Source organism: Chaetodon auriga, chromosome 12, assembly GCF_051107435.1.
Source record: "Chaetodon auriga isolate fChaAug3 chromosome 12, fChaAug3.hap1, whole genome shotgun sequence".
Taxonomy (NCBI): Eukaryota; Metazoa; Chordata; class Actinopteri; order Chaetodontiformes; family Chaetodontidae; genus Chaetodon; species Chaetodon auriga.
The window spans coordinates 18,158,827-18,185,337 of record NC_135085.1 but is presented as its reverse complement, the minus strand read 5'-3'; the positions used below and the strand labels follow the sequence as shown (position 1 = coordinate 18,185,337).

The following is a 26,511-nucleotide window of genomic DNA, read 5'->3' as shown; positions in this document are numbered from 1 at the left end:
TATAGTTGGAAATTCATTCACATCCACTGCATTATCTTTGATGATGGTATTCATTTAATTTGTCCACATCCTGCATAAGAAATTCAAACAGTGAACAGTCCCACTGTCATGAGCGAGCTCCGCTGAAGGTTTGCACTTGAATATGTGAAATAATTGCCTGTAGTATTTGATTGTAATGAAAACCTGAATGCACACAACACATAGACTTGAGGTTCTCGGGGTGGAGAGGCCATTAAATAGCCAGAAGGTTGCTGGTTTGACCCCTGACACTGACAGACATTTCAATTATGGTACCCACCATCAATGTCACTGTGTCCTTGAGTAAATGCCTGAGAGCCTACATAGATTATTTAATGCTATGAGCACAATGAAGACGGCGCCTGTGGAGCTATTTCAGAAAACATCCAAATCCAGAAATGTGATAATTTGAAGTTTTTCCTCTCTTGGTATTCTGCTCACACACAGTTGTAATTATCACAGCAGCATAAGATTTTATTTGCCTCACTGTCTAAAGTTCATGGAGAGCTGGAAAGCCAAAACACAGCTGAGTGTTTTCCATGGAAACAAGGCTCAAACCATTGTCTTACCTGCGATCGTGCCACAAAAATAGCCTGCAGATTGCTGACAGCATTAGCAGAGGTTTTTTTAATTTCTCTCAATGGGAGCATTTCCATGGATGTCCTTGAGGCAGGTCCAGTAACAGCGTTAAAATGTTCCGGGAATGGCAGGAAACATGCGTCACTACCCTTCATCCAATCAGGCATTTACACTGAGTTTTTTTTCTCCGACATTTAATACATTTTGATCGGGCTGGTGTCTTCAAGGGAGTTGCTGTGGCCTTACTTTGTGCTTTGTTTTCTGAGAATATCCACATCGTGGCAGGATTTAATACTTTTTATACCTCATTGATTTATGGCCAACCCATCAAAAGGCCCTGGCTGGGTGATCAATCACCCCTGCACTCAAAACACTAGCCTGCATACAGCTGCCACTGGAACTGGTCTCGCCTGGATCCAGGGGCAGGTTTAGAAACTGCACACATGACAAATATGTTTAAAGCCCTGGTTATTGGCAATAATAATCTTTACATTATCAGTTGTTAATAAATTACCAACTTTAAATAAATGAATAAATGAGGAACTGCTATGTATAACTCCAGATAACCTGCAGCCACAAATGGATTATTAGGCAGAAACAGGCTGACAGACACGCAAAAAGCCCCCCACCACAGACACAAAACCACTATGAGCCAGCTGGCTGTGTTGTTTACATCTCTTTGCCTGTGTTTCGTGACTGTTTGTGATCATTTTGTACCTCTTTTGTACTTGTTTTTTGTCTGTTTGTAGTCATTTTGACTCTATTTGTATTTCTTTTTGCGTCTTTGTGATTTTCTTCAGTCTATTTGTGGTTGTTTTTGTCTCTTTGCAGATGTTTTTGTCTCTTTGCAGATGTTTTTTTGTCTCTTTGCAGATGTTTTTGTCTCTTTGTAGTCATTTTTTGTCTCTGAGGTTGTTTTGCATCACATTGTGGTTATGATGCATCGACTTGGGGTCTTTTTTGTGTCTATTTGTGGTCGTTTTGCACTTGTGTGATTGTTTTGCACTAATTTGTGGTCATTTTGCGTGTCTGTTGTCGTTTTGCGCCTGTTTGTGGCCGTTTTGCATTTGCATGTGATTGTTTTACATCTCTCGTTTTGCGTCTCTGTGCCTGTTCAGTGATACACCGCCTTCCGGGATCACAACAATCCTGTTGAGATTTAATTAAAGCAGCTTTTAGTATTCAGACTGAGAATGTTGGTTATTCACAGATAAAATATTGTGATGGACTTGAACTCAGGCTTTGTTTGGAGCCCATTGATGCCCCGAGGCGAGTATTGGTCGCTGTCCGTGGTGCTGAAAGTAAACAGGACTGCCAGCGGCCTCAGAGGCCACAACAAATGACTTCCATGGGAATATGACTGCTGACGGGACTAGAATGCCACAGTACAGCTTGACCAACCAGCATTTTTAATTCCTGTGGAACACATGCAGCAAATCAGATGTTAAACTCTTGACTAAACGTGAGTCATATCCATGATGGGGTCGCCAGTTGCTCACAAATTGCACCCAGCAGGGAACCGGACCTTGTTCCCCCAGGAGCGTCTGAGAGGCGCAGGCGCAAGAGTCAGAGACTTTAATGAGAGAGTTTCTTCTCTGGAAGTCCCACGCATGCGACGCGAGGCTGTTTTTCTCCTTTCAGTTCAACATCCCAGTGTTGAGACTTAAAAAAAAACGCCTCTCTCCCCCTCCAGCTGCATTTGTAGACTAAACTGTTGTCTCACTTTGTTGCCTCCGTGTCTGACGAGGTGCGAGTCCCGAAGGATCTGACACTCTCTTCCTCCTCCTCCTCCTCCTCCTTCTTCTCCTCCTCCACCTCCTCCTCCACCTCGCCGTGGTGCCGCAGCAGCCAACGCGGTGAGTGCGTCCTGCAGCAGCAACAACAGCAGCAGCAGCAGCAGCATCGACGGCACCTGTCGTTTTCCGAGCGAGCTGATGACCATTTTAGGAGTAAAAGAAGGTATTCTACGAAACCGTTCGCAGCCGACACAGCGGGGATCCGTGAATACCGATGGCTTCATGTGTAGACATTTGCGCCTCTGAAAATTACGCATCGGTAAGTTCCTTTGACTTGTTTTCCACGCCGTGTGCTGCGCGCTTCCACTCACATCTCGGGCTTTCGCTGCGGCTGATCAATTAAGAAAGGTTTTCTCTAAACCCGAGGCTATAAAAGCATCTTTCTCTCTTAAATGACAGCAGGAGAGCCGGGGATGAATTTCGAGGAAGTGTTCAGTAAATAAGCGGCGGGTAGACGCTTTTCCTGCTGATGTTTTCCATGTGCAAAGCGAAGGTCACCCACATTCATTGATGATTTAAACGTTTACGAATGCGGGGGGGAAAGGGGGAAGGAGGCTGGGCAAAATTAGCCTATTGATTCTGCCCCACCGAGGGAAAAATCATTTTTCACTGATTGATAGTAATTAAGACTGTTTTGCATTTTCTCCTCCTCAGATGTGAACCGTTTGACATCTCATTTAAAGAAAAGGAGAAGAAGAAGCAGAGATAAACTGTTTTTCCTGCGATGTAGACTGCATGGCCTTAGGATTATGCCACAGGAACATTAACTGCACCTATTAACAAAGCTGCCAAGAACTAATGATTTTGAATGGCTGCGTGCTCGCTCACTGACAGACATGCAGTCCCCTGTTACAGGCATTAACAGCTTGTATTTGGGTTAAACGAAAGCGTTCTCCTGTCTTACTGGGATCGTTTCAAACTGAAAATGAATTATTAATGCACCACGATGTTCAGAGGAATTCAGCACACATGAGGAGGAAGCTGATTTGTTGAGACAGATCTTTAGAATTCCCTTTACAGTGGAGATAAATCATGGATAGCTTTTTCTCTCTTGTTTCTCTGCATCTGTAAGACACACACACACACACTTAAAGTCTTGCAATTGATTGACAACCTGGTGATCCCTGTGCTAATTATAGTCGATGTGGTTTCCAATAGTCCTGTCAGCGTTTAGAATAATCTGTTTTCTGGGTGTTTCTTGGCATCTTCTGGTCAAGTTCAGTGCCTTGCAGTTGATTCAGGCTGGAAATCCTCATGAAGACTGTTACATCCTCTTCTGTAACGTGTCTTGTCTGACTGGGATACTGTTATAAAATAAGCAGTGCAGTCAGTGCATTTGCTAACTGTCCATTCTCACCGGTGCTGGACTGAACGCCGTTTGATTCTCCCCTCACATTCCCATCACTACGAAGCCCCACAGATTTCCAAGTGACTCACATGTAGCCAGTGCCGAGCAAAGCAAAGACTCTCTTGCGTTCTTGCCCTCAGGGTAGTTTGATGTTTAGCCCTTCTGCTGTTTCTTGCACCAGCGCTTCCACAGCACCAAAGCCATATGGATTTGCTCTAAATACAAAGGTTTTTTTTTTGTTTTTTTTTTAACTTCGTTTGGAGCCTCCAGCATCATGACTGCTGTGACATTTTGGGAGATGGAGAGAAATGGAGCTAATTGTCTGCCAAGTTGTCTCTGTGTCTCTCTCTCTCTCTCTCTGTCTTATGTGATTTTCTGTTTAAATGTGCATCCTGACAGTTTGGTTTCAGCCCTACTTGACACATGTTATCCCTCGTCTATATCTCTCTGAGCACAGTCTGTCCTATCACTTGATAAAGCATCCGAGAGATGCTTTAGAGGTAATTGGATTCAGTACTAGAGGGAAGGGACACAGAGCGGAATTTGTCTCTGTGCGTGTGTGTGTGTGTGTGCATGAATTAGCTTAGGGAGAAGATATGTGTGTGTATGTGTGTGTTCTGTGTCTCTGCTGCTGCTGGTTTGCAGTGAATCATTGTGTTTTCAGGAAGCTGTTTGGATGAGTAAGACATGAAGGGAGGGGGTTTGTTAGGGGTGCTTTAAAGTCTGACCTGAGGCACATCAATTTCATTGTCTTCAAGGAAATTTATTTGATCCTTCCAAATTTCTTGCCTTTGGTAATCAATTTGTCCTTCATAAATAAAAGCCTTTGTGTTGCTTTTCTGCATTAGCTTGAAATTCGGGCGATGACATATCTGTTATATGGTCGTATATAAGCTCGGTGAAGAACAGCAAATGTTGCCTCTGTGATTTGATAGAGGGGGTTTTTATGAGTCTTCTGTTGGGATAATGTACGAAGTGATGCATGGCCACTGAAGAGGTGTGTGTTTGCTTATGTGTGTGAGTAGGTTGAGAGTTTAGCATACATGCAGTATATATCAGTGTTTTTGTGTTTCTTACTGAAATGACATTTAAATCTTTTAATTGAAGACAATGCAGTACAAATGTTTTGTATAATTTTGGCTTTCATTTAGCTTTTTTTTTTATATTAATCGATGGCTTGTTTGGTCGATAAAATGTCAGAAAAGAGTGAAAAAATGCAATATTTCCAAAATCTCAAAGTTGTTTTGTCCCACTAACATCACCAAACCTAAATATACTTATTTATCATCATCTTAGACAAAGAATAGCAGCAAATCTTTACAATTACTTAAACGATTATTTGAGCATCAGAATAGTTGTTGATCGTTTTTCTGTCAGTTTTTTAATCAGTTCATCAACTTATTGTTTCAGCCTCAGTTTTATTAAATTAGCTTCCTTTTCACCACTTTGACATTTGTAAAATTAGTCATTTGAAAAATGGTTTTAGCAAAGTTTAAACATGATCATCAATGATGCCTAAAACCAGCCCGAATGCCTCAATAAATTCACATATTTACTCTCATTGTGCTCCTCACCAAGCACACATGCACAGTATTTAAATGCAAGGCAAGTATATTTGAACAGTAAATAAGAAGCAGTGCTGCATGTAGGAGGTTAAAAGGCATTCAGACGAGATATTAAAGAAACATGAGGCTAAATGCACACAGAAAAAGCCATATAAACAGATTAAATGAATTATCGTGTTTACATAAAGATGTTCATTCCAGAGGAAAATATATAAGCTATTTAAAAATGTAGACACCTACTCTTGCACACTGCGGTTGTGTAATCATTTGTAAAATACCTTTTTGGAAAAAGGTTATTCCTTATAATATGAATCCACTCTATAAGTTTAATGCCTCAGGCAGCGTGCGGTGTCATTTCCCATTTCAGTTTCTGTATAATAGTTTAACAAATTTAGCTCAAATTATGTTTTGGTACGTAGTTCTTTCAGCCTGCAGGAGTGCAGAAGCAGCGCTCTTCTGTGCTTTTCAAATTATCACTGCTGAGCTGAAGTCGGTCTAAAAGCAACGTGTTTGATCCTTGGACACCAGTTACTCCCTTTAAAGTTTAGTATGATGAAAATATGAAGCTACAAATTGTCTTGTTCCACTGACTAATAGACTAACTGAGACTGAAAGCCACAGAGCTGTGAAGTTGGAAGAGGTTATTGGGCGTTCCTGGTTCTGGGAGCAACGCTCTCCTCCATTTTTCTCATGGACAACATTTAATGATTTATCACTGGAGCGCGTCTGCAGCTTGGATCAGCATCAAACTCTCCCGACTGAATCATCAGAAAGATGAACAACTCTGTCAGGAAATATCTGTTTGTTTTTGGAAAAAGTTGATTATACAAGTCTGTGTACACAAACACTTCTTGGCAGAAGTTAGTCACAACTCCCAAGGTGCATTTCAGCATGAAGCATCCAATCACAGAGCTTAAACTGCTGTCACACGTGTTGCTAACGGCCTGTGGAAGCTAAAGATTCTGGTGTTGAGAAAACTGAAATTACAATCTGCAGGTTAAATGAACCGCAGTGGCATCTCTGACTTGCTTTATCTCCACGGTAATGGCTGCAGAGGCTCATGGGTATTGGAGTATTTTATTTTTCTCACAAACAAAGCTGAAAAACATAAACCCGTTGGATCGTGGTATTACCCAACAGAGTGTTTCCACAATAAGCAACACTGAGGATAGTCTTTAAGAATAATCTGAAATGTGAACAGATAATGGGGAAAAACACAGAGATAATCATTCCATGCTCAAGTCCAACAATATCATCTAAGATTGAAGAAGAAGTAAAGCAGCATATACCTGCATGTTGCTTTTCTTATTACGGCTCCGACTAATAGAGCAAAATAATGAAAGTGATGCAGTGGCTGAACTCAGTGACGATGCTCTCGTGTTACGTCGTTCTCTTACAGAGCCTTTCTCCTCTGTGTGTTGTATTTCAGAGCCCTTGATGCTGAGGTGTGGTGACGCTGAGGGGAGCAATTTCAGTGCATCCCAGTGAACACACACACCCAGACACACACACACATTTTGTGGAGCCTTTTGGATGCAAGCGCTTCACAGGAAACAATGAGAGGCTACCTGCTGACTGCAATCTTTCTGCTGCCCTTGGTGAGTAGTTTGTGCGCATGAATCTATGTACTGTGCACATGTGTACGTGTGTGTGTGTGTGTGTGTGTGGCTGTGCAGGAGCATCCAGAGTAAGCATATCCATGAATAAGGGAGTGTGTGTGTTCATACGTCTCCATTGTCAGCCCCCTGTTTCTCAGCTTCAGATTCATCATTTTCATACGTGCGCTGTCGCCGGCGTGTTTGTGACAGGCGCTGGAAGCGTGGAAATCACCATATGCCGCATCAGCACATCAGCATACGTTACAGGTCCTGGATCAGCTCTGTGTTAAGGCGACTGGCTGCCTATTAGAACAATAACAGATGGCCCGGCTGACCAGAGAGCTGCCTATCCATCTGCTGTGACTCACTTTTATTAGCGGGTCTCATTGAAATGAAAAGCAGAATGGAAGAGTTGTGCAAGTTGTGTGGGAGGAATTCAGCACACGGATGCAGCACAGCAGCAGTTCCCTCGGTGAAGCTGCACAGATACAGGAGCTGCTTTTTTGGGGGGTATCATCCTTTGTGATTCTGATGATGATGATGACTTTATCCTTTTGTAAATGCCATTAAAGATAATACCAGCTTAATGATGGCCACGAGGGAGATCAAAATTAATTCACAATGCTACCTTGCAGTCACAAACATCTTGTCTAACCTCTAAGTTAACACTGCCCCCTAACATATTGGATGTGAAGTGTTCGTCCAGCATCTTTGCACAGTCTCCAGCTGACCTTCAGCGGCTGATGTGGCAGATACGTCCGTTGTGATGCACTTATTGTGTGTCAAATGGGTCTGAACAGTGGGCCAGTGGTCTGCGACGTCAAATTGGAGTTTTATTATCTGTGCTGCGCGGTGCTGTGGGAGCCACTGAGTTATCTGGCCCTCGAAAATAGCCTTGGGGAGGGAAACGTGGTTCTGCAGCTTCAAAATGGATGGCTTATCTGGACAGACATCTGTCCATGGGTGAGGAGAGGAGAGGAGAGGAGAGGAGAGGAGAGGAGAGGAGAGGAGCGACTGGGAAAGGAGAATAAGACGCACACTTTCATTGATCTGTCTGTCCTATGCAAGGCTGTCATGGTGCCTGTTTTAGGTTAGAGCTTTATAAACCCTCAGCAGTCGTCAGTTAACCTGGATTGTTTTTTGATAAATCCACCATTAAGCTTGATTGTAAAGTCCCTCCTAATTTCTTATTTTCTAGTTTCAAAACAATGATTTACTGAAGGTTGCGCCATTAAACTAGGATAGACACCACTCTGATATCCATCTGTTAAATATAAAGCAGTCAGGAGATGGCTAGCCTAGCGTAGCATAAAAGACTGGAGACAGGATTGCAATACGTGTGTGATCATATCCTGGTTGAGAGCAGTAACTTCCTGGACTTTCTGCTGGTTGCTGAGCATTTGGTCTCAGGCCCGCCAAGTCCAGCTCATGAACCCCTCATGAAACAGCAAACTGTGGATTTACACTTTGATTTTTGGATGAATTAAACTAACGAGACATTATGTTAACATGTTAACATAATGCCTCGTCATGTGTCGGTGAGCTTTAGAGGTGCTGGTAGGGTTTGCGACATTTGGACAGAGCCAGGCCAGCTGTTTCCTCCTGTTTTATACAGGGTCATATATTAGCATGCTAATGTTAGCTTTGTCAGTTAGCTACACAACAGTTACCCCTAGCATTTACTGACTCGCTTTAGTAGCAACTAGCTAATTGTAGCTTGTGTGATGCAACCTGTGTAATTTACAGGGGTGTGTGTGTGTGTGTGTGTGTGTGTGTGTGTGTGTTTGTGTGTGTGTGTGTGTGCAACTATGGGATCACATTTCTTTGCCACTGGGTTAGCATAGAAATACAAGCGTAAATACCGTAACTACGGTAAAATAAAAACAAAATACTATTCCAGCTCAGTGACATGTATAACCTGCTGTCCAGGATTCCATAAAGATAAATTAATGAATACCACATTGAATCCTGTCATCTTTCAGGCTCGTCTGCACTCATGCCAAACAGATATTAGTCATCTGCATCCAATTATTTCTCATTTCTGGGAAGCCTTGCCTACAGTATGTATTGGCTCCTGACTGGTTACCTGCTGCTTAGCAACATGGATGCTTGCAACTGGTACAAAGAGCTCTTTCTCTCAAACATTGCCAGTGTCAGTTTTAATATCAAACACAACCGACAATATGATAAAGTGAGTCCTGTAATTTCTTTTTGTTTTGTTTCTAAGTCATCGTGGGGAGGCAGAAGCAGTTTCTGAGCAGCACTTGACGGATGTTGTCCGGACATGGAGTCGCACCAGAGACTAGATCGAAGATAGCTGTGATGACGTTGCTCATAATTCATGTGGTGCTTTAAAATTCTGCCCACGTGCAAGGTGATAAAGAAAGGAAGTGAATCCTAGGACGTCTTAACAGTCGTTGATGCCCTATCTTATCTAGGCAGCGAGGCCTGAAGTGAATTCATATGGAGGGCAGAGAGGTAGAGTGATGAGTCAGCCATGGCTCAGAGGGCTGGGACATATTACACCTATCATTTCACAGCGAGAGTGAAGGAACGAGGGGGCAAGAAAGCTAAGGGTGCAAAAAAAAAAGAGATTGGTCTTAAGAAAGCAAGGGGGAGAGTTATAGAGACATGCAGTAACTGCACTACCTACGTTTACCAGAATGCATCTTGGAACTAGACAACACCTTCGTTACTCCAGTGTGTTTTCTGTCTCGGCTGCTTATAGCAATAGTGGTATGGCATTTTGAGCTTCATTTAGCTTTAGCATTTTGACCTATTTCAGAGTAAAGTAGAATGTGGAGGTGGAATATAAAAAAGGGATCGGATAAATTTGCTCAGGGATTTGATCTGATAGCTCAAAAGTGGAGGTGAAACTCAGAAGCTCCAATTTACAGCCTCCACTTAAAACCTTGTTGAATCAGGACGTGGAGAACAAGAAGGATCAAATTTAGTGTTTTTTAAAAAAAGTTTTGGAAACGTCATCACAAAACACACACCTTCGATCCATGGTATCGCTCTGCTAGCTGCTACGACCCACAAGCTAACAGTCAGGAGCAATTTCATATGTTGGGACGCGTTAGTGAGTGTGTATAGAAGAGCTTTGGTATAATAGATGTTTAATGCAGGGACACAGGATAAGTTGGACTTTTGGGGCAACATATTTACATATTATGGCCTTATAAATTTATTACAGCGAATATATTAGCGAAAAGTTGCTGATTTACTCATCCAGCAGATTGGCGTTAATTTCTATCCATATTCCTCACCACGCTGTGCATGTAAGTCCAATATGTAATAAAGTCAGTCTTCTTTTATCTCTTTTTTGGTCGCCACCAACTCCTGAGAGAAATATCTGGTATATAAATATCAGACATCACCTTTTTCAGTGAAGTTCAACTTCAAATCAATGAGACAGAGACTTTTAATCTTATGTAGCCTTTAAACTTTGGCAACTGTTACTGTGTCTATGTTGTACCCCATCAGCAAGAGCAAGAAGCTGATTAATAAAAATCAGGTTTTCAGGGCCTTTAACCGTCTTCTCATTGGTGCAGTGTATCAGTACATTCAATATTTTTTGTGACACTGTGTGTGTTTTTGTTTATCTTCTCCAGGTGGCCCCAGAGTCCGAGCACTGCATAATCAAGCGCGAACATGAGAAATGCATGGAGAGGATCATGCTGCACAACCCCAGCGATGACCTTGAATTAGGTACGTGAGGATGTGTGAGTGTGTGACCGTAGGTGTGCATGTGTGTGTGTGTTCTCGTAGCATTCTGTGTGCACAACTTGGCGTACCACCGCTGTGACTGCATTGTTTGCATGTTGGGTTGCTCAGAAAGAGCCTGTCGACTAGGAATTGCATTTATATACAGCTAATTAGCAACAGCAAAGACGTTTTAAGGAAACGTAATGCCGACTGAATTCATGCAAAGTCATTCATCTCCTAAAAAAGCAGGCTTGTTTTTATAGACACCGATCTGGCTTTTTTTCATTTTATCCAATCAGTTTTGAAAAGGTCATAGCGGGACAGAAAGAATGAAGGATGAGTGCAGTTTTCTATCGTGGTCGTGTTGCACATACGTCACCCTGAAAGGTTGCCACACAGCACAAACAACCATCCGGTGATATATACCGTTCACAAACCAAATGTCTGCTCGTAATGTCACGCTGAGCTGCTTTCGCATTTTTCCCACATGTCTTTTTCCCAAAAAAGAAAAAAAGAAAAAAAAAAACAGGAAGCTTGGTATGTGATTCCTGGAAGCAATTATTTTCTTGGCTATGGACGGTGGGTTTTCATTAGCGACTGCTGCAGGCCCCCCGCTGCTCCAAATTTGCCCGACAGACTGCATCTCCCAGACTGCACTGTGACTCACGGCTTCGCTCGCTGACAGCCTCCTTGAAAAAAACATGAAACATGAAAGATTTAGAGTGTAAGATAACAAGTTTAGTGAGAAGGGGAGCTGTAAGTTCAGCTCGTTTTTCATGTGTAGATCTTCAAGGTTGGGCCTGAAGTCCTGCATGTGCTCAATTTATGTGGTTCATCTACCTAAATGTTTTGTACTTTCAGTTTTATATTTATTTATTTTTCTTTATGGACGCTTTTCTATGAGGTTTCTTAGCATTTCCTGTGATTTCACTAGACAAACGACAGTCATGTTAAGCTTAAACTAGGGGATATTAGATCAGAATGACATGTAGTGAAAGTCCACAAGCGCAGACTTCATGGTCAGTATTACTGCTTGTTCTCATGAAGCATCTAATTGGAACATTTTTCATTAATATCTCTGCTTGAGTTTATTGCATACAGTTCACATTTGGTTGTGAGTGTTATGTGTGTATTTACATTTCCGTAGTCACACCTTAGGCAGAGAAAAGCTGCTGTTACCATTGTGGCGATGTCACAGTTGTATCGGTTCTCCCATGAAACCACAGAGCGCTCCGTAACAACTGCTGTCTGTGTGAAGTTTGAGGAACTGCATGTGTCAGCTCCCCCAGACGATAACTGGACTCCTTCAATGTGGATTGTGATATGAAGTCATCACATTTCTTTAATTGGCTTTCTTTAATTTCTTTAATTTAATCTCCTTGATTTTAAAATGTAGGCATTTATTCCATCAAATGCCGAATTTTGCAATACTAAACTAGCAATAAAATAATTTGTGCAGCGCGATTTGAACAACTCAAGCTAAAACCATGACCTCCTTCGCTGAATTAATAACTCACATGCATGATTTGCTTTCAGTTCACTTTTGCATTTCTGGTTAAAATCAGCCGTTCTTTTGGCTTTTGGTTTGATTTGTCCTGAGCTATCTGTTTTTGGTCCATGTAGCCAAACGTTTTGGCCTTCCTCAACCCTTTAACTGAACCTTGTTTCCTGCTGTCCCTTTAAAAGGAACCGTTCTGTGTTTCTGCTGACAGCAAATCGTTGGCAAGGAAATGAAAACGCCTGGTTTGCATAAATCTGACTTGGGGCTTTAGAAAAAGTGGAAAAAGGGGAAAAAGAAAAATGAGAACAGGGAGACAATAAATAAGTGAAAAGAATAGGAGATAAGTAATGGTCAGTGGCCCGGTCACATGACTTTACTTTTTTCTGATTTACCAGGATCCATTTCTAAAAGCATATGTCATGATTTATTTCTGCTTGGATTTTTAATTGAGGCTCTCTGCCCTCAGATTAGTCTGCAGGCCGTGTGAAATTGCTACGTACTGATTTGCTGTCTGGTGCTGTAATCAGCATCCAGCTGAATTTAGCCGGCGCAAAATGAAGCGTTGATACAAAATGGCCTGCACAGTGTCTGTTATTCCAAACCCAAATCATCCTCAGTCAACCGTTTCTCTAAAGCTAAATGAGAATGAATTTGGTTGAACTTGGAGACATTTTGTGGGGATTTTTATGACTGTCACACCACAGAACAGGACACTCAAATACACTTAAGAGTGTTAATTTAGAAACAACAAATCAGTTAGGTGATTAGTCCATAGTAAGCTTATCTGCAGCTATTTTGATCATTTATTGATGAATTTAGAAGTTATTTTTCAAGTAAAAACACAAAAAATCTCTTGTTCCAGTTTCTCCATCATGATCATTTGCTCTTGTGCTTGTTTTATATCATTGTGCATTAAAAACTGTGTTCTTTGGTGCGACAAATCAAGACATTTGATATCTCCTTGGCCTGTAGGAAGTCATAATGGACATTTTCTCACTATTTTCTGACATTTTCTGGACCAAACAATTGATCGATGAATCAAGAAAACAGTCATGTGGTGAAAAGTGGTGAAAACATTTGGAGTCCTATGTAAATATTTCAGCTCGTCTGTGTTTCTTTTCGCCATTTAAGGCTCTCACAGAAGCAATGACTCACATTTAGATGCAAATCTTTCCAGGAGCTTCATGACATGTTTTCCCTTTCAGACCAGTGTTTAAAGTTTAATAAAGAATGATGAATGTATGCTGTCCGTGTGGTGAAATTAGCTCTGATCAGTATTCTATGGCCGTTGCACCTCAAGACTCAGAACAGAAAAAAAACAAATCTCACCCAGTTGTTTGATAAGATCAACGTTAATGAGAAAAAATGTCTGTTTGTGCTTGTGTACAGGTAATCTGCAGTATGCATGTGCTGTAAGCGTGTGGATAGCATGCAGCCCAGTGAAGGTTCAGTGTACTGTGGGATCTTGTGTGAGATAGCCAGAGATGCAGACAGAGCGCTTTATTAAGCCGGTTACCTCTGTAGCTCACTGCGGCTCATTTGGCTCAGATTTGCCCTTTAAAAGGTAATTGGCTTCGTGTCCGGCTCACCAGACAGAACCAAAACAGATTAGAGAGCCAAGCAGAATAGAGAAAGGTCTGCAAACACACACACGCACATGTCCAGGAACACATGCACACACAGACGCAGCCACACTCAAAAACACACTCGAAATGCATGCGAGTGAGCACACATGCAGCACTATAAAACCACCCGAGCATAAACAACGTGGTAAAACCTCAAGAGATGAGGAAAGAAGAAGGGGAGGGATGGATGGGGGGGGGGGGGGGGGGGGGGTGCTGACCGTAAGGGACAGCGAAACAGAGACCTGAGAAATGAAAGCTGTGGGAACAGCACTGAAAATACAGGAGGTGATATTTGTATGATTTAGGCAGATGAAGAGAAACACTAATGACTAACTGATGAACAAAATGGAACGTTAAGCAGCCAAGAGCCAGATATTTCCCTCAGGAGCTGGTAGGGACCAAAACAGAGCTAAAAGAGAGTGAATATTGGACTTACATTGATCAAGTAGCCAGAAGCATGACTCCAAATGAATGTTGCTCTGTGACTGCTGGATGTTTAAGCAACTGTTTGCTAACAGGTTCACCACAACAACTTAAAAGGCGATGATATGCCAGCGTTGTGTTCACAGCTAATCTGTTATTTCAGGTTTAAGTTGTTAAAAAAGAAAGAGTTGCTCTTCAGTTGGTTGTCCAGTATTAACACGGCTCGCTTAAAAAAAGTGTTAAAATTATCTGACTGAGATAAGTCAAGAGAGGTCATTAGATTCAAAAGCTGCTGCCATATTAGCAATAGTTTTGTCCGTGTGGATGTCATGAAAATTCTACATATCACTGAAAATTAAACTCTGTTACTTCTGATTCAATTACCTTAACTTGAATTTAATTCAGTTCATTTAAATTCAATTATTGTCAATATCATTTCATCAGCTTTTTAACAGCAGAAATGCGCTTTGCACTGACCTCCTCATGTTTCTGTTCATCCGCTCCTCAGTGTGTCCGTGGATGTGGGATAACCTGACCTGCTGGCAGGCGGCCAATGTCGGTGAAGTCGTGGTGGTCAACTGTCCAGAGCTCTTCCATGACTTCATGGGCCCTGACGATGGTGATCAGCTCTGTCTCTCATTTGATTTGATCTCATTTGCATTTTAAAAATTCATTTCATTCAGTTCAATTCAGCCAGAGTCAATGAGGGAATGTTTTTTTTTTTTAACTTCCAGAGATGGGCAAGGTCAGCCGAAACTGTACCGAGGACGGCTGGTCTGAACCGTTCCCTCACTATGTGGACGTCTGCTTCTATGACAACACCACTAAACCTGTACGAACTCTTTCACCTCTCCTGAATTTCCTGTTACATTTTGCGACAGACACGCGCGACTAACCCCCTGTCTCCAACGTTAGGACATGTACTACGCCTCAGTCAAGGCCCTGTACACAGTTGGCTACAGCACATCGCTGGTGTCTCTGACCACAGCCATGGCCATTCTCTGCAGATTCAGGTGAGCGTCACAGTGTGGCTCCAAACAGACGTCTCATGTACGCTTGAATTTTCTTTAACCATTTGAATCCTGTAAGAAAATCAAAAATCAAGGATTGTGACTAAGCCTGCAAATAATGGGAGTGAAAATCAGGCACAAACAGCCAGGGGTACGGGGTTAAACGCACCCAGCTGCGTTAATTAATTTGCTCTGATGAACTCTTTAAGAGTGAAAACGAGATACGATGTCATGTGTTTTCTCTCTCTTCTCTCCAGGAAGCTCCACTGCACCAGGAACTTCATTCACATGAACCTGTTTGTGTCTTTCATCCTGAGAGCCATCTCAGTCTTCATCAAGGATGGCGTGCTGTACGCTCAGGAGGACAGCGACCACTGCTTCGTCCACACAGTCAGTCACAGCAACGACTAATAGAAAAATCAGTCTGTGGCTGATAAATGATGTTTTCATCAACAGGAAAGAAAACAAGCTTGTTTGGTTATTAATGAATGAAAACAATGAATGGGTCATTTTCAATTCACAAGGTTAATGATTTCATTAATTCAAATTTGAAGCAGATAATTGCCAAATAAGGCCTTTATTATTCGAAGTTGTCCCCACCCTGCCAAAATAATCACTGGCAGTTTTGAACCAGTGTAAGAAGTTCGCAGAGTGTTGGCAGCCGCAAAATGTTTTCAAGATTATCGGTTTAATCGGTTCCAGAGAGCTTCATTAAAGGATTTCATCGAAGTGCAGCCACTCGTTTTCTGAAGGAAAGCATGCATGTAAAATATGATCGGGGCTGTTCTGTTTGAGATGTAAAGACGGAGCGCTTGAAACACTTCTCCTCCAGTCTTTTCTGTTTGATATGCATCTTTGAAGGAACTTCAATCACATGCAAATTTTACAAAAAGCAAACACACTATTAGATGACTAATACTCTCTGATTACAAATGCAGAACAAGCTCTTAGCCTTTGTCTGCTAACAACACATTGCTCACTCTTGCAAAGCAGGCATGATAAATAAACCTAATTAGGTACGTTAATGGCTTCAGTAAGGCCAGTGGAAATCTTCTACTAGAGTCTTATTAACATATCAATGGGTACTTTGCCCTTTTTGTCAAACCCGCTGCTTTACAGTTGTTGCTATGGTGATCACAGGTCACCAGCATGTCTGTGGTGGTGTAACTGGCTGACCCCACGCAGAATATGGACTCTTTAATTAACATGATGTCATTAGATTACAGCCCATCTGACATGTAGGTGGGTGTGAAAACACTTTAATCCACACGTAGCTGCTAAATGCTACATTTTCAGGGTAATGGCAGCGTGGTGCAGCCCCCTCACCCCCGTGACAATGATCTCTGTTTACACTGTGAGTTACAGGAATAAGGACGTTTGTCACTCTGACATTTATTGTCTGGAGCTTTTAAAAGAAAGACCAACCATTAAACATGGATTTTACATTCTGAGGCTGCAACAAAATGTGGATAAAAGAAAAATGCACAACTTAAGAACATATTTAGATGCACCTTGAATTTTAAAGGGTGAACGCGCGGCTGATGGTGCCTTTCATATTTTTTATGTACTTGATATTGTTGCAGAATTGGCAATTGCTCCTAAGTGCGATGATAGAGAATCCAGAGTGCTTCGAATAATGATTGTCCAACATCAGTAACACAGATGTGAAATGAATGGTAAAACATTACCTGCCTTCGCTCTACTAATGCACCATGTGTCCCCGTGCAGGTGGCGTGTAAAGCGGTGATGGTTTTCTTCCATTACTGCGTCATGTCCAACTATTTCTGGCTGTTCATTGAAGGCCTGTATCTCTTCACTCTGCTGGTGGAGACTTTCTTCCCTGAGAGACGATACTTCTACTGGTACACCATTGTAGGATGGGGTGAGTATCCATTCCTGAGCAGCAGTATCATCAATGGCAGAGAGTAGCAACTTCCTGTTTGTACCGTAGCCATCTTTTATTTGACCTTTATATCAGTGAATACAGTTTAAATATGAATCTGTAATTACTGAATATGTTGGCATTGCGCAAAGCCCGACTGGACTAATGAGAAGTGCTGTAATAACTGTAAATACTTTTTTTCCAATGCATTAATGATTACTGTCATTTCAGGAACTCCCACCATTTGCGTCACCGTCTGGGCAGTTCTGAGGCTCCACCTTCATAACATTGGGTATAACATCTCCTCCAACTTGAGATTCACCCCCAGAAAAGGATGAAATGCATGTTAGCTAAGAGCAGAGCAAAGAAGCGGAGGCCTTCTTCTTCTTCTTCTGCTGAGAACTGCATGCAGAAGACTAAAATTCATATTAAGATAACTCCCTGTCAGTGTATCTGTTCTCCACCTGGTAACTATGCAATTTAAGATGCAGCTGCAGTAATTTAAGGGAACGGATGAGACCTGACAATGTCTTCAAAATTATTCAAATCCAGCCAGCTGTTTTAAAACTGAACATAAGTAAGATGCCAATATTTTAGCATGCAGATTAAACCCTTTAGAGGATTTGGGCTGTTTAACAAGTTCTTGCTTGCCTTTGCCTCCGTCGTTAGCTTTTATCATTTCTTGTGCACACTACAGGATGTTCATATCTGAGTGTACGCAAACAAACAACATTTAGAATTATTAGACTGATTATCCTGATTCGGTTCAGTCAGTTTCCTCTTTTCTTCAGTCTGCGTCCATTTTAAATCCTCCACTCCTCTCTGACCCTCTCTCCCACCATCCTTACTCTGCAAATGGCCACTTGATTGACGTATTTTATGGTGCTATGTGTTACCGAGTGTGGAGAGAAAGTGAAGGAGACCATGCTGAATGATCATTGAAATGCAGTTCTCCTCCTCCACCAGATGCTGGGATACAAATGAGTACACTGCCCTCTGGTGGGTGATCAAAGGACCAGTCGTGGCCTCCATTATGGTAGGACAGATGCTGACTTGTTCGTTCAGTTGTTCTCGTGCAGTCATTTTTTAACACATGCTCAGTCAGTGCTTAACTGACAGCTTGTAGAGATTTATGCTATTTGTGTTTTGTTTTTGCTCAGATTAATTTTGTCCTCTTCATTGGAATTATCATCATCCTGGTCCAGAAGCTGCAGTCTCCTGATATTGGAGGAAACGAATCCAGCATTTATCTGTAAGTAACAGACCTCGAACACATTGATGCCAGTGTTACATGTCTTCAGAAAATACTGTGTGTGTGTGTGTGTGTGTGTGTGTTTGTGTGTGTGTGAGAGAGGAAAAATATTGTAAATTAACATGATTTTCAGATCTCTACACTGTGCACATAAACAACCCGCTTCACTTTTGCTTAAAGGATAAGGGCGGCGATGTTTTGTAGTTTTCTTACTGTCAACAAATGTCATGAGAATATCGAAACCAAAACTGAATTCATCCCACTAGCAAGTGTTGTCTGTGCAGCCAAAGTCTGATATATCTCACTCCTCTGTGCAGCAGAGCTTCATTGTTATTTAAAAAAAAAAACTATTAAAAACAAATCGGTGGGCGACACTGCTGCGCTGGGTGACATGTTCCTTCGTTATGATGAACCGTGTAGTTTATTTTGAGTCACACCCACGTCCACCATGCTGCTGCTGGAAATACTCGCTCGAGCACCGAATGTTTATTCATCCGTGGCTGAAAATAAACCCCAACAAATTCACTATTTCCTCTTGGATGAGTAACATGCTTCAACTACCGAGCCTTTTTAAAAAAAAAAAAATTAAACACAAAGCTATATATTTGGGATTTACAGTCAGAACTAATGCTTGTGGGACTGAGACAGGGTAGGTAAGCTGGAAAGTATTGAGTGAAGGACTCACACTTTGTTGGTTTTGGTGTTTTCATGGGATTTGTTGATGATGAGAAAAAGTAAAATATCATCAGCTGTTTTCTTTAATCAGACACAACATGACACCGTGGACACAAGATGAAACTCTGTGGGCATTTTTTAATACATAATCTAATACTTACATAATTCTTATTTATATACAATTTTCACTGAGGAACCATGCATTTATAAATGCCATAACAGTCTTAATTTGAAATCTTTATCAATACCTCTACTCCCGTCCCAGGTACTTTTCAAAAGATGCTCATTTGTAGTACCTGTTGGCAGGAAGCTTGAGCCTCATTATGGAGTTGTACTGTAGCCAGACATCACTCCTGCTCTGCTCCCGCAGGACGCTGTCTTTCGAGGCCCTGCAGATAATGTCATTCTCATCTGTTGCTTGGACCTGTGTGTGCGTGACGAAGTGTAAAGATGGGTGTGTGAGGCTGTGTGTGTGTGTGTGATTATGTGCGTGTGTGTGCGTTGTGTGAGACTGTGCGTGTGTGTCCCTAAAGACGCTGTCTTTGTTGTATTGTGTTGTCTTTGTGCTGTGTAGCAGCTGTGCTCAGAAATGCTTCAGTGAGCCCACACAGGCTGTTCAGCATTCGTGCAGGATGTCAGAGTTATCAACCATCACACTGTAAGTGTGTGTGTGTGTGTGTGTGTCTGTCTTTCTGTCTGTCTGACTTGTGTTAACCGCATGTGTGTGTTTGTGTGTTTGTGTGTGTTTTACACCAGGGGTTCTTAGAAGTTTTTTAATGGCCTGAACTCCCAAATGAATCATCTCACACACACAAATGCACACACGTGTTTGTACTTCCGCACTTGTGAGGACCACCCTCATTGACATAATGCATCCTCTTGTCCAGGGCTGCCCAAAGTGGACCCCGCGGGCCAAAGCTGGCCCGTCATAAGATTCAATTTGGATCGCAAGATGTTTCTAACAAAAGAATTGCAATTGATTAATTTATGAAATAAATCACTGTTTTATCTTCAGTGAGGTACAAATGCTTTTTAAATATGTAGGATCCCTTATGAGTAATTGTTTTTCATAATCTGAGCATGGCAGGCAGTGACAGACGCCAGTCAATCAAAAGAACTTGGGATCTGAGTACCATTTTGCATCTGAACAAAACAATCCAAATCAATGGGTGTTTGGCTCCATGGCCTCCCATTACGTTTCTGTTATGGCCCTCCAAGGGAAAAACTTTGGGCCCCCCTGCTTGAGCCCCTAACCCTAAACACCCCAGCTGCATGCTCAACCCAAACCCTTACCTTTCTTTCCTTGTCCTCTCAAAAATAGGCAAGCACACAAACACAGACATACACCAGATTCATCACATTTAGTTCAGTTGTTTCTCTGGTAGCAGTGCAGAGACAGCAGCATAAAATGTTACATCCCCTTGTTGATCACGATGGTGCATCTCACACTGCACTATAAAACACCCTGTGTTGCACATTTGTGTCTTCTGTTATTTGAAGGTGTTGTTTGTCACGTGCTTGTGTTTATTTCCATTCCTTTCATGTGTGTGAGACACTATGTTTTGCTGCATGATACATGCTGCAGAGACGAGGACAGAAATGAAACTCTATATGAGTACAGGGACAGACTGCACATGTCTGCACTTATGTGTTTCTCGTCTCAGTCTCAATCTTGTGATGATCTTGTGATGGATTAGTTCACTAAATCTAACATCAGTCCTAAAGAATAAGAATTCTATGTTTGTGTAATGTTGTATGTGTAATTCTATGTTTTTCTATATTGTCACCAAATTCCGTAAAAGACCAAAACCACAACAATGATCATTAATACTTTCTGTCTTCCTGCCCTGTCTGTGACACACATCCTCCACTCATTCTTAATAAGGATGTAGATCTTTAAAACAGGCTAGGAAATGCATAGTTTTAATAAAAAAAAAAAAATTCACAGTAATTTCCTGAAGAATCTGCATTTATTAGGAGCTATTTTTAGCTGCGGATTAATACATATTTGGTGCTCTAGTGAACATTTACACCAGCAGGATGGTGCATGTTGGGATTAACAAAAAAAAATACTGACAAAATAAACTACAGTGCCCTGGTTCATCATTATGAAGGAACAAGTCATCCAGTGCACCATGTTTAGAATTATTTTTGGACAACAATGAAATAACCCACATATTCCACGAGGTGCGGCTGCCTCGTGTCCAGGCTGTGACATGGCTGATCGCAGTCATTCTAGACAATGTTTGTGAGCACCAGAGACGGTTCAGAAACAAGACAGCGCACATAAAACTCATTTCCTATATCTGGCGCAGCTTGCAATGCATCATCTTTTGTTGTAAAACTCCTTTGGCTACACTTAGCGGATCACACTGGGCAGGAAGTCAGACAAAGGAACGAGGACTCTGTGCAAACTCCCACTGTTGGTTTTGACCTTTTCATGGGATTTGCTGACAACAAAAGAATCACAGAAATATCCCCAGCTTTCTCCTTAAATATGAATACTAAAAATAATTATCTAATTTTGTGTCTGTATTTTAAACAACATTGATGCCTCGACAGGACGTGAGGATCAAAAGAAATTCCTTTAGTTTTAAATTAGTAACTTGACTTAAAATTGAAAGCTGTGTAACAGTAGTCAGAAAGTGTCTTAACGTTGCATCACCAGCTCTGTTCTTGCATCACATCCAGCTGACCAGAAGCAGTAAAACATGACTTTGATTTTTGTGTTTGATTATTACCTCAATCTTATTAAACCGTGTGTGTTTGTGTGTGTGTGTGTGTGTGTGTGTGTAGACGTCTGGCGCGCTCCACCCTCCTGCTCATCCCCCTGTTTGGAATTCACTACACTGTGTTCGCCTTCTCACCTGAAGATGTCAGCAAGAGGGAGAGACTGGTCTTTGAACTGGGACTGGGGTCCTTCCAGGTACGGTCTCACAGCGCTTACAGCTCCTCGAACGTCTGGCTTGAATTAAAGAGAAAGACCAGATGATGATGAATTAGAGAACATAATAATATAATGATGAATCATCTGAGTATTCAAAGATACAAAGAGGCTCTTTAGGACAAGTGATATTGAAACCAAGTCTTCTGCCTTCATGATCCAGAGCTATGCAGCAAGCTAAACACACTTCCAAGAAGGCTGAAGATTTTATTGGGAGCAAATCTGTGAATCTAAAAAATACATCAAACTCTTTCTATGTCTTTAGCCGATAAGGATTTGTTGTCTCCATTGTCGTTCTCAGGGCTTTGTTGTAGCTGTTCTCTACTGTTTCCTCAATGGAGAGGTAAGCTTTTGTCCCTGTTCACTGATATTTATTCATATTTTCATCAACATTGATACCAGAAATCAATGTGGATTGCATTTGAGCATATTTTAAGATAGATATCTTTAAATGCGTGACTTTAGCCCCTCTGTTTAGGATTTCTGGTACTTGGACAGCATTTATTTTGCACTTTTCGAGTCTACGGACCACTCACACCCACACAATCGTACACTGATGGCAGAGGATGTCATGCAAGGTGCAAACCTGTTTGTCAGGAGCGATGCAGTGCTTTCTATCCAATGTGGGGTTCAGTATCTTGACCGAGGGCACTTCAACATGCAGGGTCAAACCTGATGGCTGACCTCTAATGTAAAATATTAAGACTTATACTGTCAGTCATTCACAAGCTTTTTATACACCAGGTACAAATCCTTCACGGGAATTATAACTGTTCTGGAAATTATAACAAATATCTGAATAAACACAACGCCTTGCCGCACAGCCTAAGTGTACTGTACCTGTCCATGGAGCTGGTCCAGCTTAAAGTACATTAAAAATGACCTTGTGAAGTTTCTCCCTGAAGGTGCAGTCGGAGATCAAGAGGAAATGGCGCAGCTGGACGGTGAACCGGTACTTTGCTGTGGACCTGAAACAGCAAAGGCACCCTTCATTGGCCAGCAGCGGAGTGAACGGCGGGACTCAGCTGTCGATCCTCAGCAAGAGCAGCTCCCAGATACGCATGTCCAGCCCGCTGGCGGAGAACGCCAACATCAGCCTCCCAACCTGAGCATCTGACCGGCAGGAGTCAACTTCAAGGTGCCGTTCCACTTAATGTACATCCTGACCAACCAGAACAGACCAAAGTGGCCCCTCACACCTCTTACGTTTTGTAGTTTGGCCTTTAGAAAATGGGGTATTTCTGAAAGCATTTACTGTAGATTATTAGAGGTGCACAGCTGGCTTTCATACTTTCATTTGACAATACAATATAATTACATTTGTTTTGAATATTTTAGTTGACTCTGTAGATTGTGATCTTTTATGGTTAATAGTTTTACAGACAAATCAAATTCCACTCCATTTATTAAAACAGAAATTCCCTTCCTACCAATGTTTTTATTTTAAATTTAGACCCTGTTACTGTTTAACTTAAAATGATATCAATGTAGTTTTGGGGCCAAAAAACAGTACTTTTTGTAGGAAAAAAAAAAGGTTAAACATCAAATGTATGGGGTCATATTTGGCTGTTGGTGTATAAAGTAAATGTGCTTCAAAGTGCCATATGGTTGTCTGACTGGATCTGATCTCAGAACAGCCCAAAGTTGAAAAACCAATCAAACGCTGAACAGCTTGCTTGTAAAAAATGCTCATTGTTTAAATGTTTCATTTTTCTACAATCAGCCGTAAGTACAGAGTATGTCAAAACATATTTTGAAAAAAAAAAACAAAAAAAAACAAAACCTCATGGACTTTGTAAATAGTTACTTTTGGTGTCTTGATCAGAATTTCTTTCTTTTGCATAATGCAGTATTGTAATGACCTTTTCAAACAAAAGGAACTGGAGCCCAAATCTGTAGATTTCATCACATATCCTGAGGACCCAGAAGACCCTGCCCACTATATTCTGAACTATTTGTTTGTATGAAATAAACATGCGCACACACACACACACACACACACACACACACACACACACACACAGTATCTAACTTAGTGCCAAAATGAGTGGAGCACTACAGGGCAGTGGTTCCCAACCTGAATGTCACAGGATGAATCAGAGAAGTCATGAGATGTCAGGGGGCGGGGAAGAGGAACAATATCTTACTGTTTCATGTCTTCAGGCTTCAAAAAATATTCAAAAAAAAAAAAATAAGAAAGTGTCCAAGAAGGTAAAATCACACTTTGGTTTAAGTCCTCACTGCTCATAGAAATTCATAGCTTTTGATTTTATATTGTTTTAAAGGGTCACAAGATAAGAAAGGCTGGGAACCACTGCTGTGGAGGATAGCACAGTACCTGAGGAAATACTAATTTAAATGAAAAACTAACAAAGAAGATTTAAAATGTACACTCTGAACTGATTTATCCTTACAGCTAGTGTCAGTGTAGAGCCTTTAGTTGCGCTACAGTACTTTCCTCCAGTTGATTTTCCCTGTCACAGACATGTCAGTCATGTCCTTGCAGACTGTGAACATAAACAGTACTTGTGCCATTTAGTGGACGCTGTTATCCAAAGCTCCTCATAGTGCCATGACTTTATATGTGCAGTATTTTATTGTAGGCATTGAGTATCAAACCCTCGACATGCTTTTAAAGATAAAGATGGTCTCTTTTCGCTGAGCCTCAACGCATTGTGCCATAATAAACAGCTCTTCATTTAATTTTTGTCAAATTAACACTCATATTCCAAAGTGCCTAGTCAGTCACAAATAGCTACCACTTTTATTTACAGTACAATGAACAGATATGTTAAAGGTGTAGAAAGAATGTACAGAGTGGTGTGTTTTCTTGTGGGTCCCTTTGCAAAGTTGTGCTTTTTTATTTTGTGCTACAAAAAAAAAGGAAATGTTTTGCTCATTTATGAGCACCGTGATGACTTTGACAGGACTTGAGTAATAGCTCTCCATCATCGCTGCTGTTTCTAACATCTTCGTTACAGCTATCATCTCTTCAAGATGATTGCAAGTCCATTTCATTTCAGCACCAACATCGAACACAAAAATGACTTCAAAATAGAAACAGTACGTGTCATTGCAGTCAACACAAAATGCTTTAATGTGACAGCTCTCGACAATCGCAAAGTGTTGCCCATTTTCTCTTTCTGTGGGGTTTCTTCTTTGTTTGTTTCTCTTTTTGTTTGTGCACAAAGCAAGCTAACAACACCTGTCCAGATGGGGAAATTAAATGAAACTCTTATTACAAAGAAGCTGGAATGCAGTGTAAAACATGCATTAAAAACTGCAAAGATGCAATGATTTGCAAGTACTTTTCCAGTGATATTCAATTGAATACAGTATAAGAGAGGATATTTAATGTTCAACTGAATTTTCAAGTGTCAAATGCGTTCTATTTTTACCTACGTTTTACACAGTGTTCCAACTTTTCTGAAATTTGGATTGTAAGATGAAATATGGAATGATGTGTACAGGATTTATCCACAATATCTACTCAAGATATTTATTTTTTGTACTTTCATCTGAGTGGATTGACAGAATGTAGTATATTTAAACAATGGATTCAAGGTATTGTTGAGCAGATAAGAATGTATATTTATTTTCCATAAAGCAGTGCCATGTGAAATGACTCAGTGTACAGTATACATGCTTTCTTATGTGTGTAATTTAGTTGATTGCCTAAAGTATGATTTCATTACACTGATTGATGTTGAGTTTCTTGGTCAGAGTGCCATAAATGTAGTGCCATGGTGGGAGATGTGTGGCACAATGTGTCATTTCTGATTTTAAAGAAAACAAAAAACATTAATGGGAAATTGCTGTCCAAAGCTGCGCATGATATTACGAGAGATAAAACAGATTTAGCCTCTTAAAATCAAGAAAAAACATACACACTACTGAAGAGATGCATCGGTTTTAGGCATCTGCTTGGCTGCTTTTGGACAAAACAATGAGACACAACACTATTATCAAGAGTACTAAAAATGTATTTTTAATCAAGAAGGGTTTAGAGGGTGGAACAAGTGCGTGAGATAAAACACAAAGTGTGTACGAGGGTGTGATAAAAACCACTCTGCTGCTTACGTGTTCTATCACCAGCCGTCACTCTGAGTCTGAATCAGCTCAGATGGAAACGACCATGTCTCAAAGCTGTTACTGTCTGTGAAAAGAGGAGTCGAAAACTCCTTACTTGACCATGTCTGTGCTGTATATTTGTTTACCACAAGGTGGCAACCAAGTGTTAGAATTTTAGTTTGATAGTTTAACTGAGAGGGGGAATTTTGACTGGCAATGATTTGTTTTTTGAGGCTTATACTTTGGATTTTTGGATGAAATAGGATTTGGGGTGGACATCAAGGCACTTATATGCCACATGCTTAACACTGTTCATATCTACTGTTTGTGATTTTTTTTTATTTTTTATTTTTTTGCACAAATCCAAGAACAAGCCTACAAATTAGATTTTTCTGATGAGGCCTGATGTGCAACACTTAAACAGCTGCAAGTTGGTGATTTTGTTATAGTGCCCCCTCTCATACCTAAAATTTTCTTCATGCTCACTTTAGTTTCAAAACAAACTGTGAACTGTGT

At 41.1% G+C, this 26,511-nt stretch overlaps 1 protein-coding gene across 4 annotated transcripts; it reads left to right on the top strand.

The window, feature by feature from the left end:
• Nucleotides 1-2,187: 2,187 nt before the first annotated feature.
• adcyap1r1a (adenylate cyclase activating polypeptide 1a (pituitary) receptor type I) lies at nt 2,188-24,792 on the top strand. Of its 4 annotated transcripts, none has more exons than XM_076744560.1 (15): nt 2,411-2,652; nt 6,736-6,904; nt 10,519-10,615; nt 14,670-14,780; nt 14,896-14,993; nt 15,077-15,174; nt 15,429-15,561; nt 16,900-17,053; nt 17,285-17,345; nt 18,020-18,089; nt 18,214-18,305; nt 19,555-19,638; nt 21,777-21,906; nt 22,226-22,267; nt 22,830-24,792. In XM_076744560.1, exons 2-15 carry the CDS (start codon nt 6,863-6,865, stop codon nt 23,031-23,033), a joined length of 1,416 nt encoding a protein of 471 aa, XP_076600675.1. In that variant the 5' UTR covers nt 2,411-2,652; nt 6,736-6,862; the 3' UTR covers nt 23,034-24,792. The 4 variants fall into 4 exon arrangements, with proteins under 4 accessions (XP_076600677.1, XP_076600675.1, XP_076600674.1 ...); XM_076744559.1 differs by having other exon boundaries at nt 2,423-2,652; nt 22,817-24,792; XM_076744562.1 differs by lacking the exon at nt 19,555-19,638 and having other exon boundaries at nt 2,188-2,652.
• Nucleotides 24,793-26,511: the final 1,719 nt, after the last annotated feature.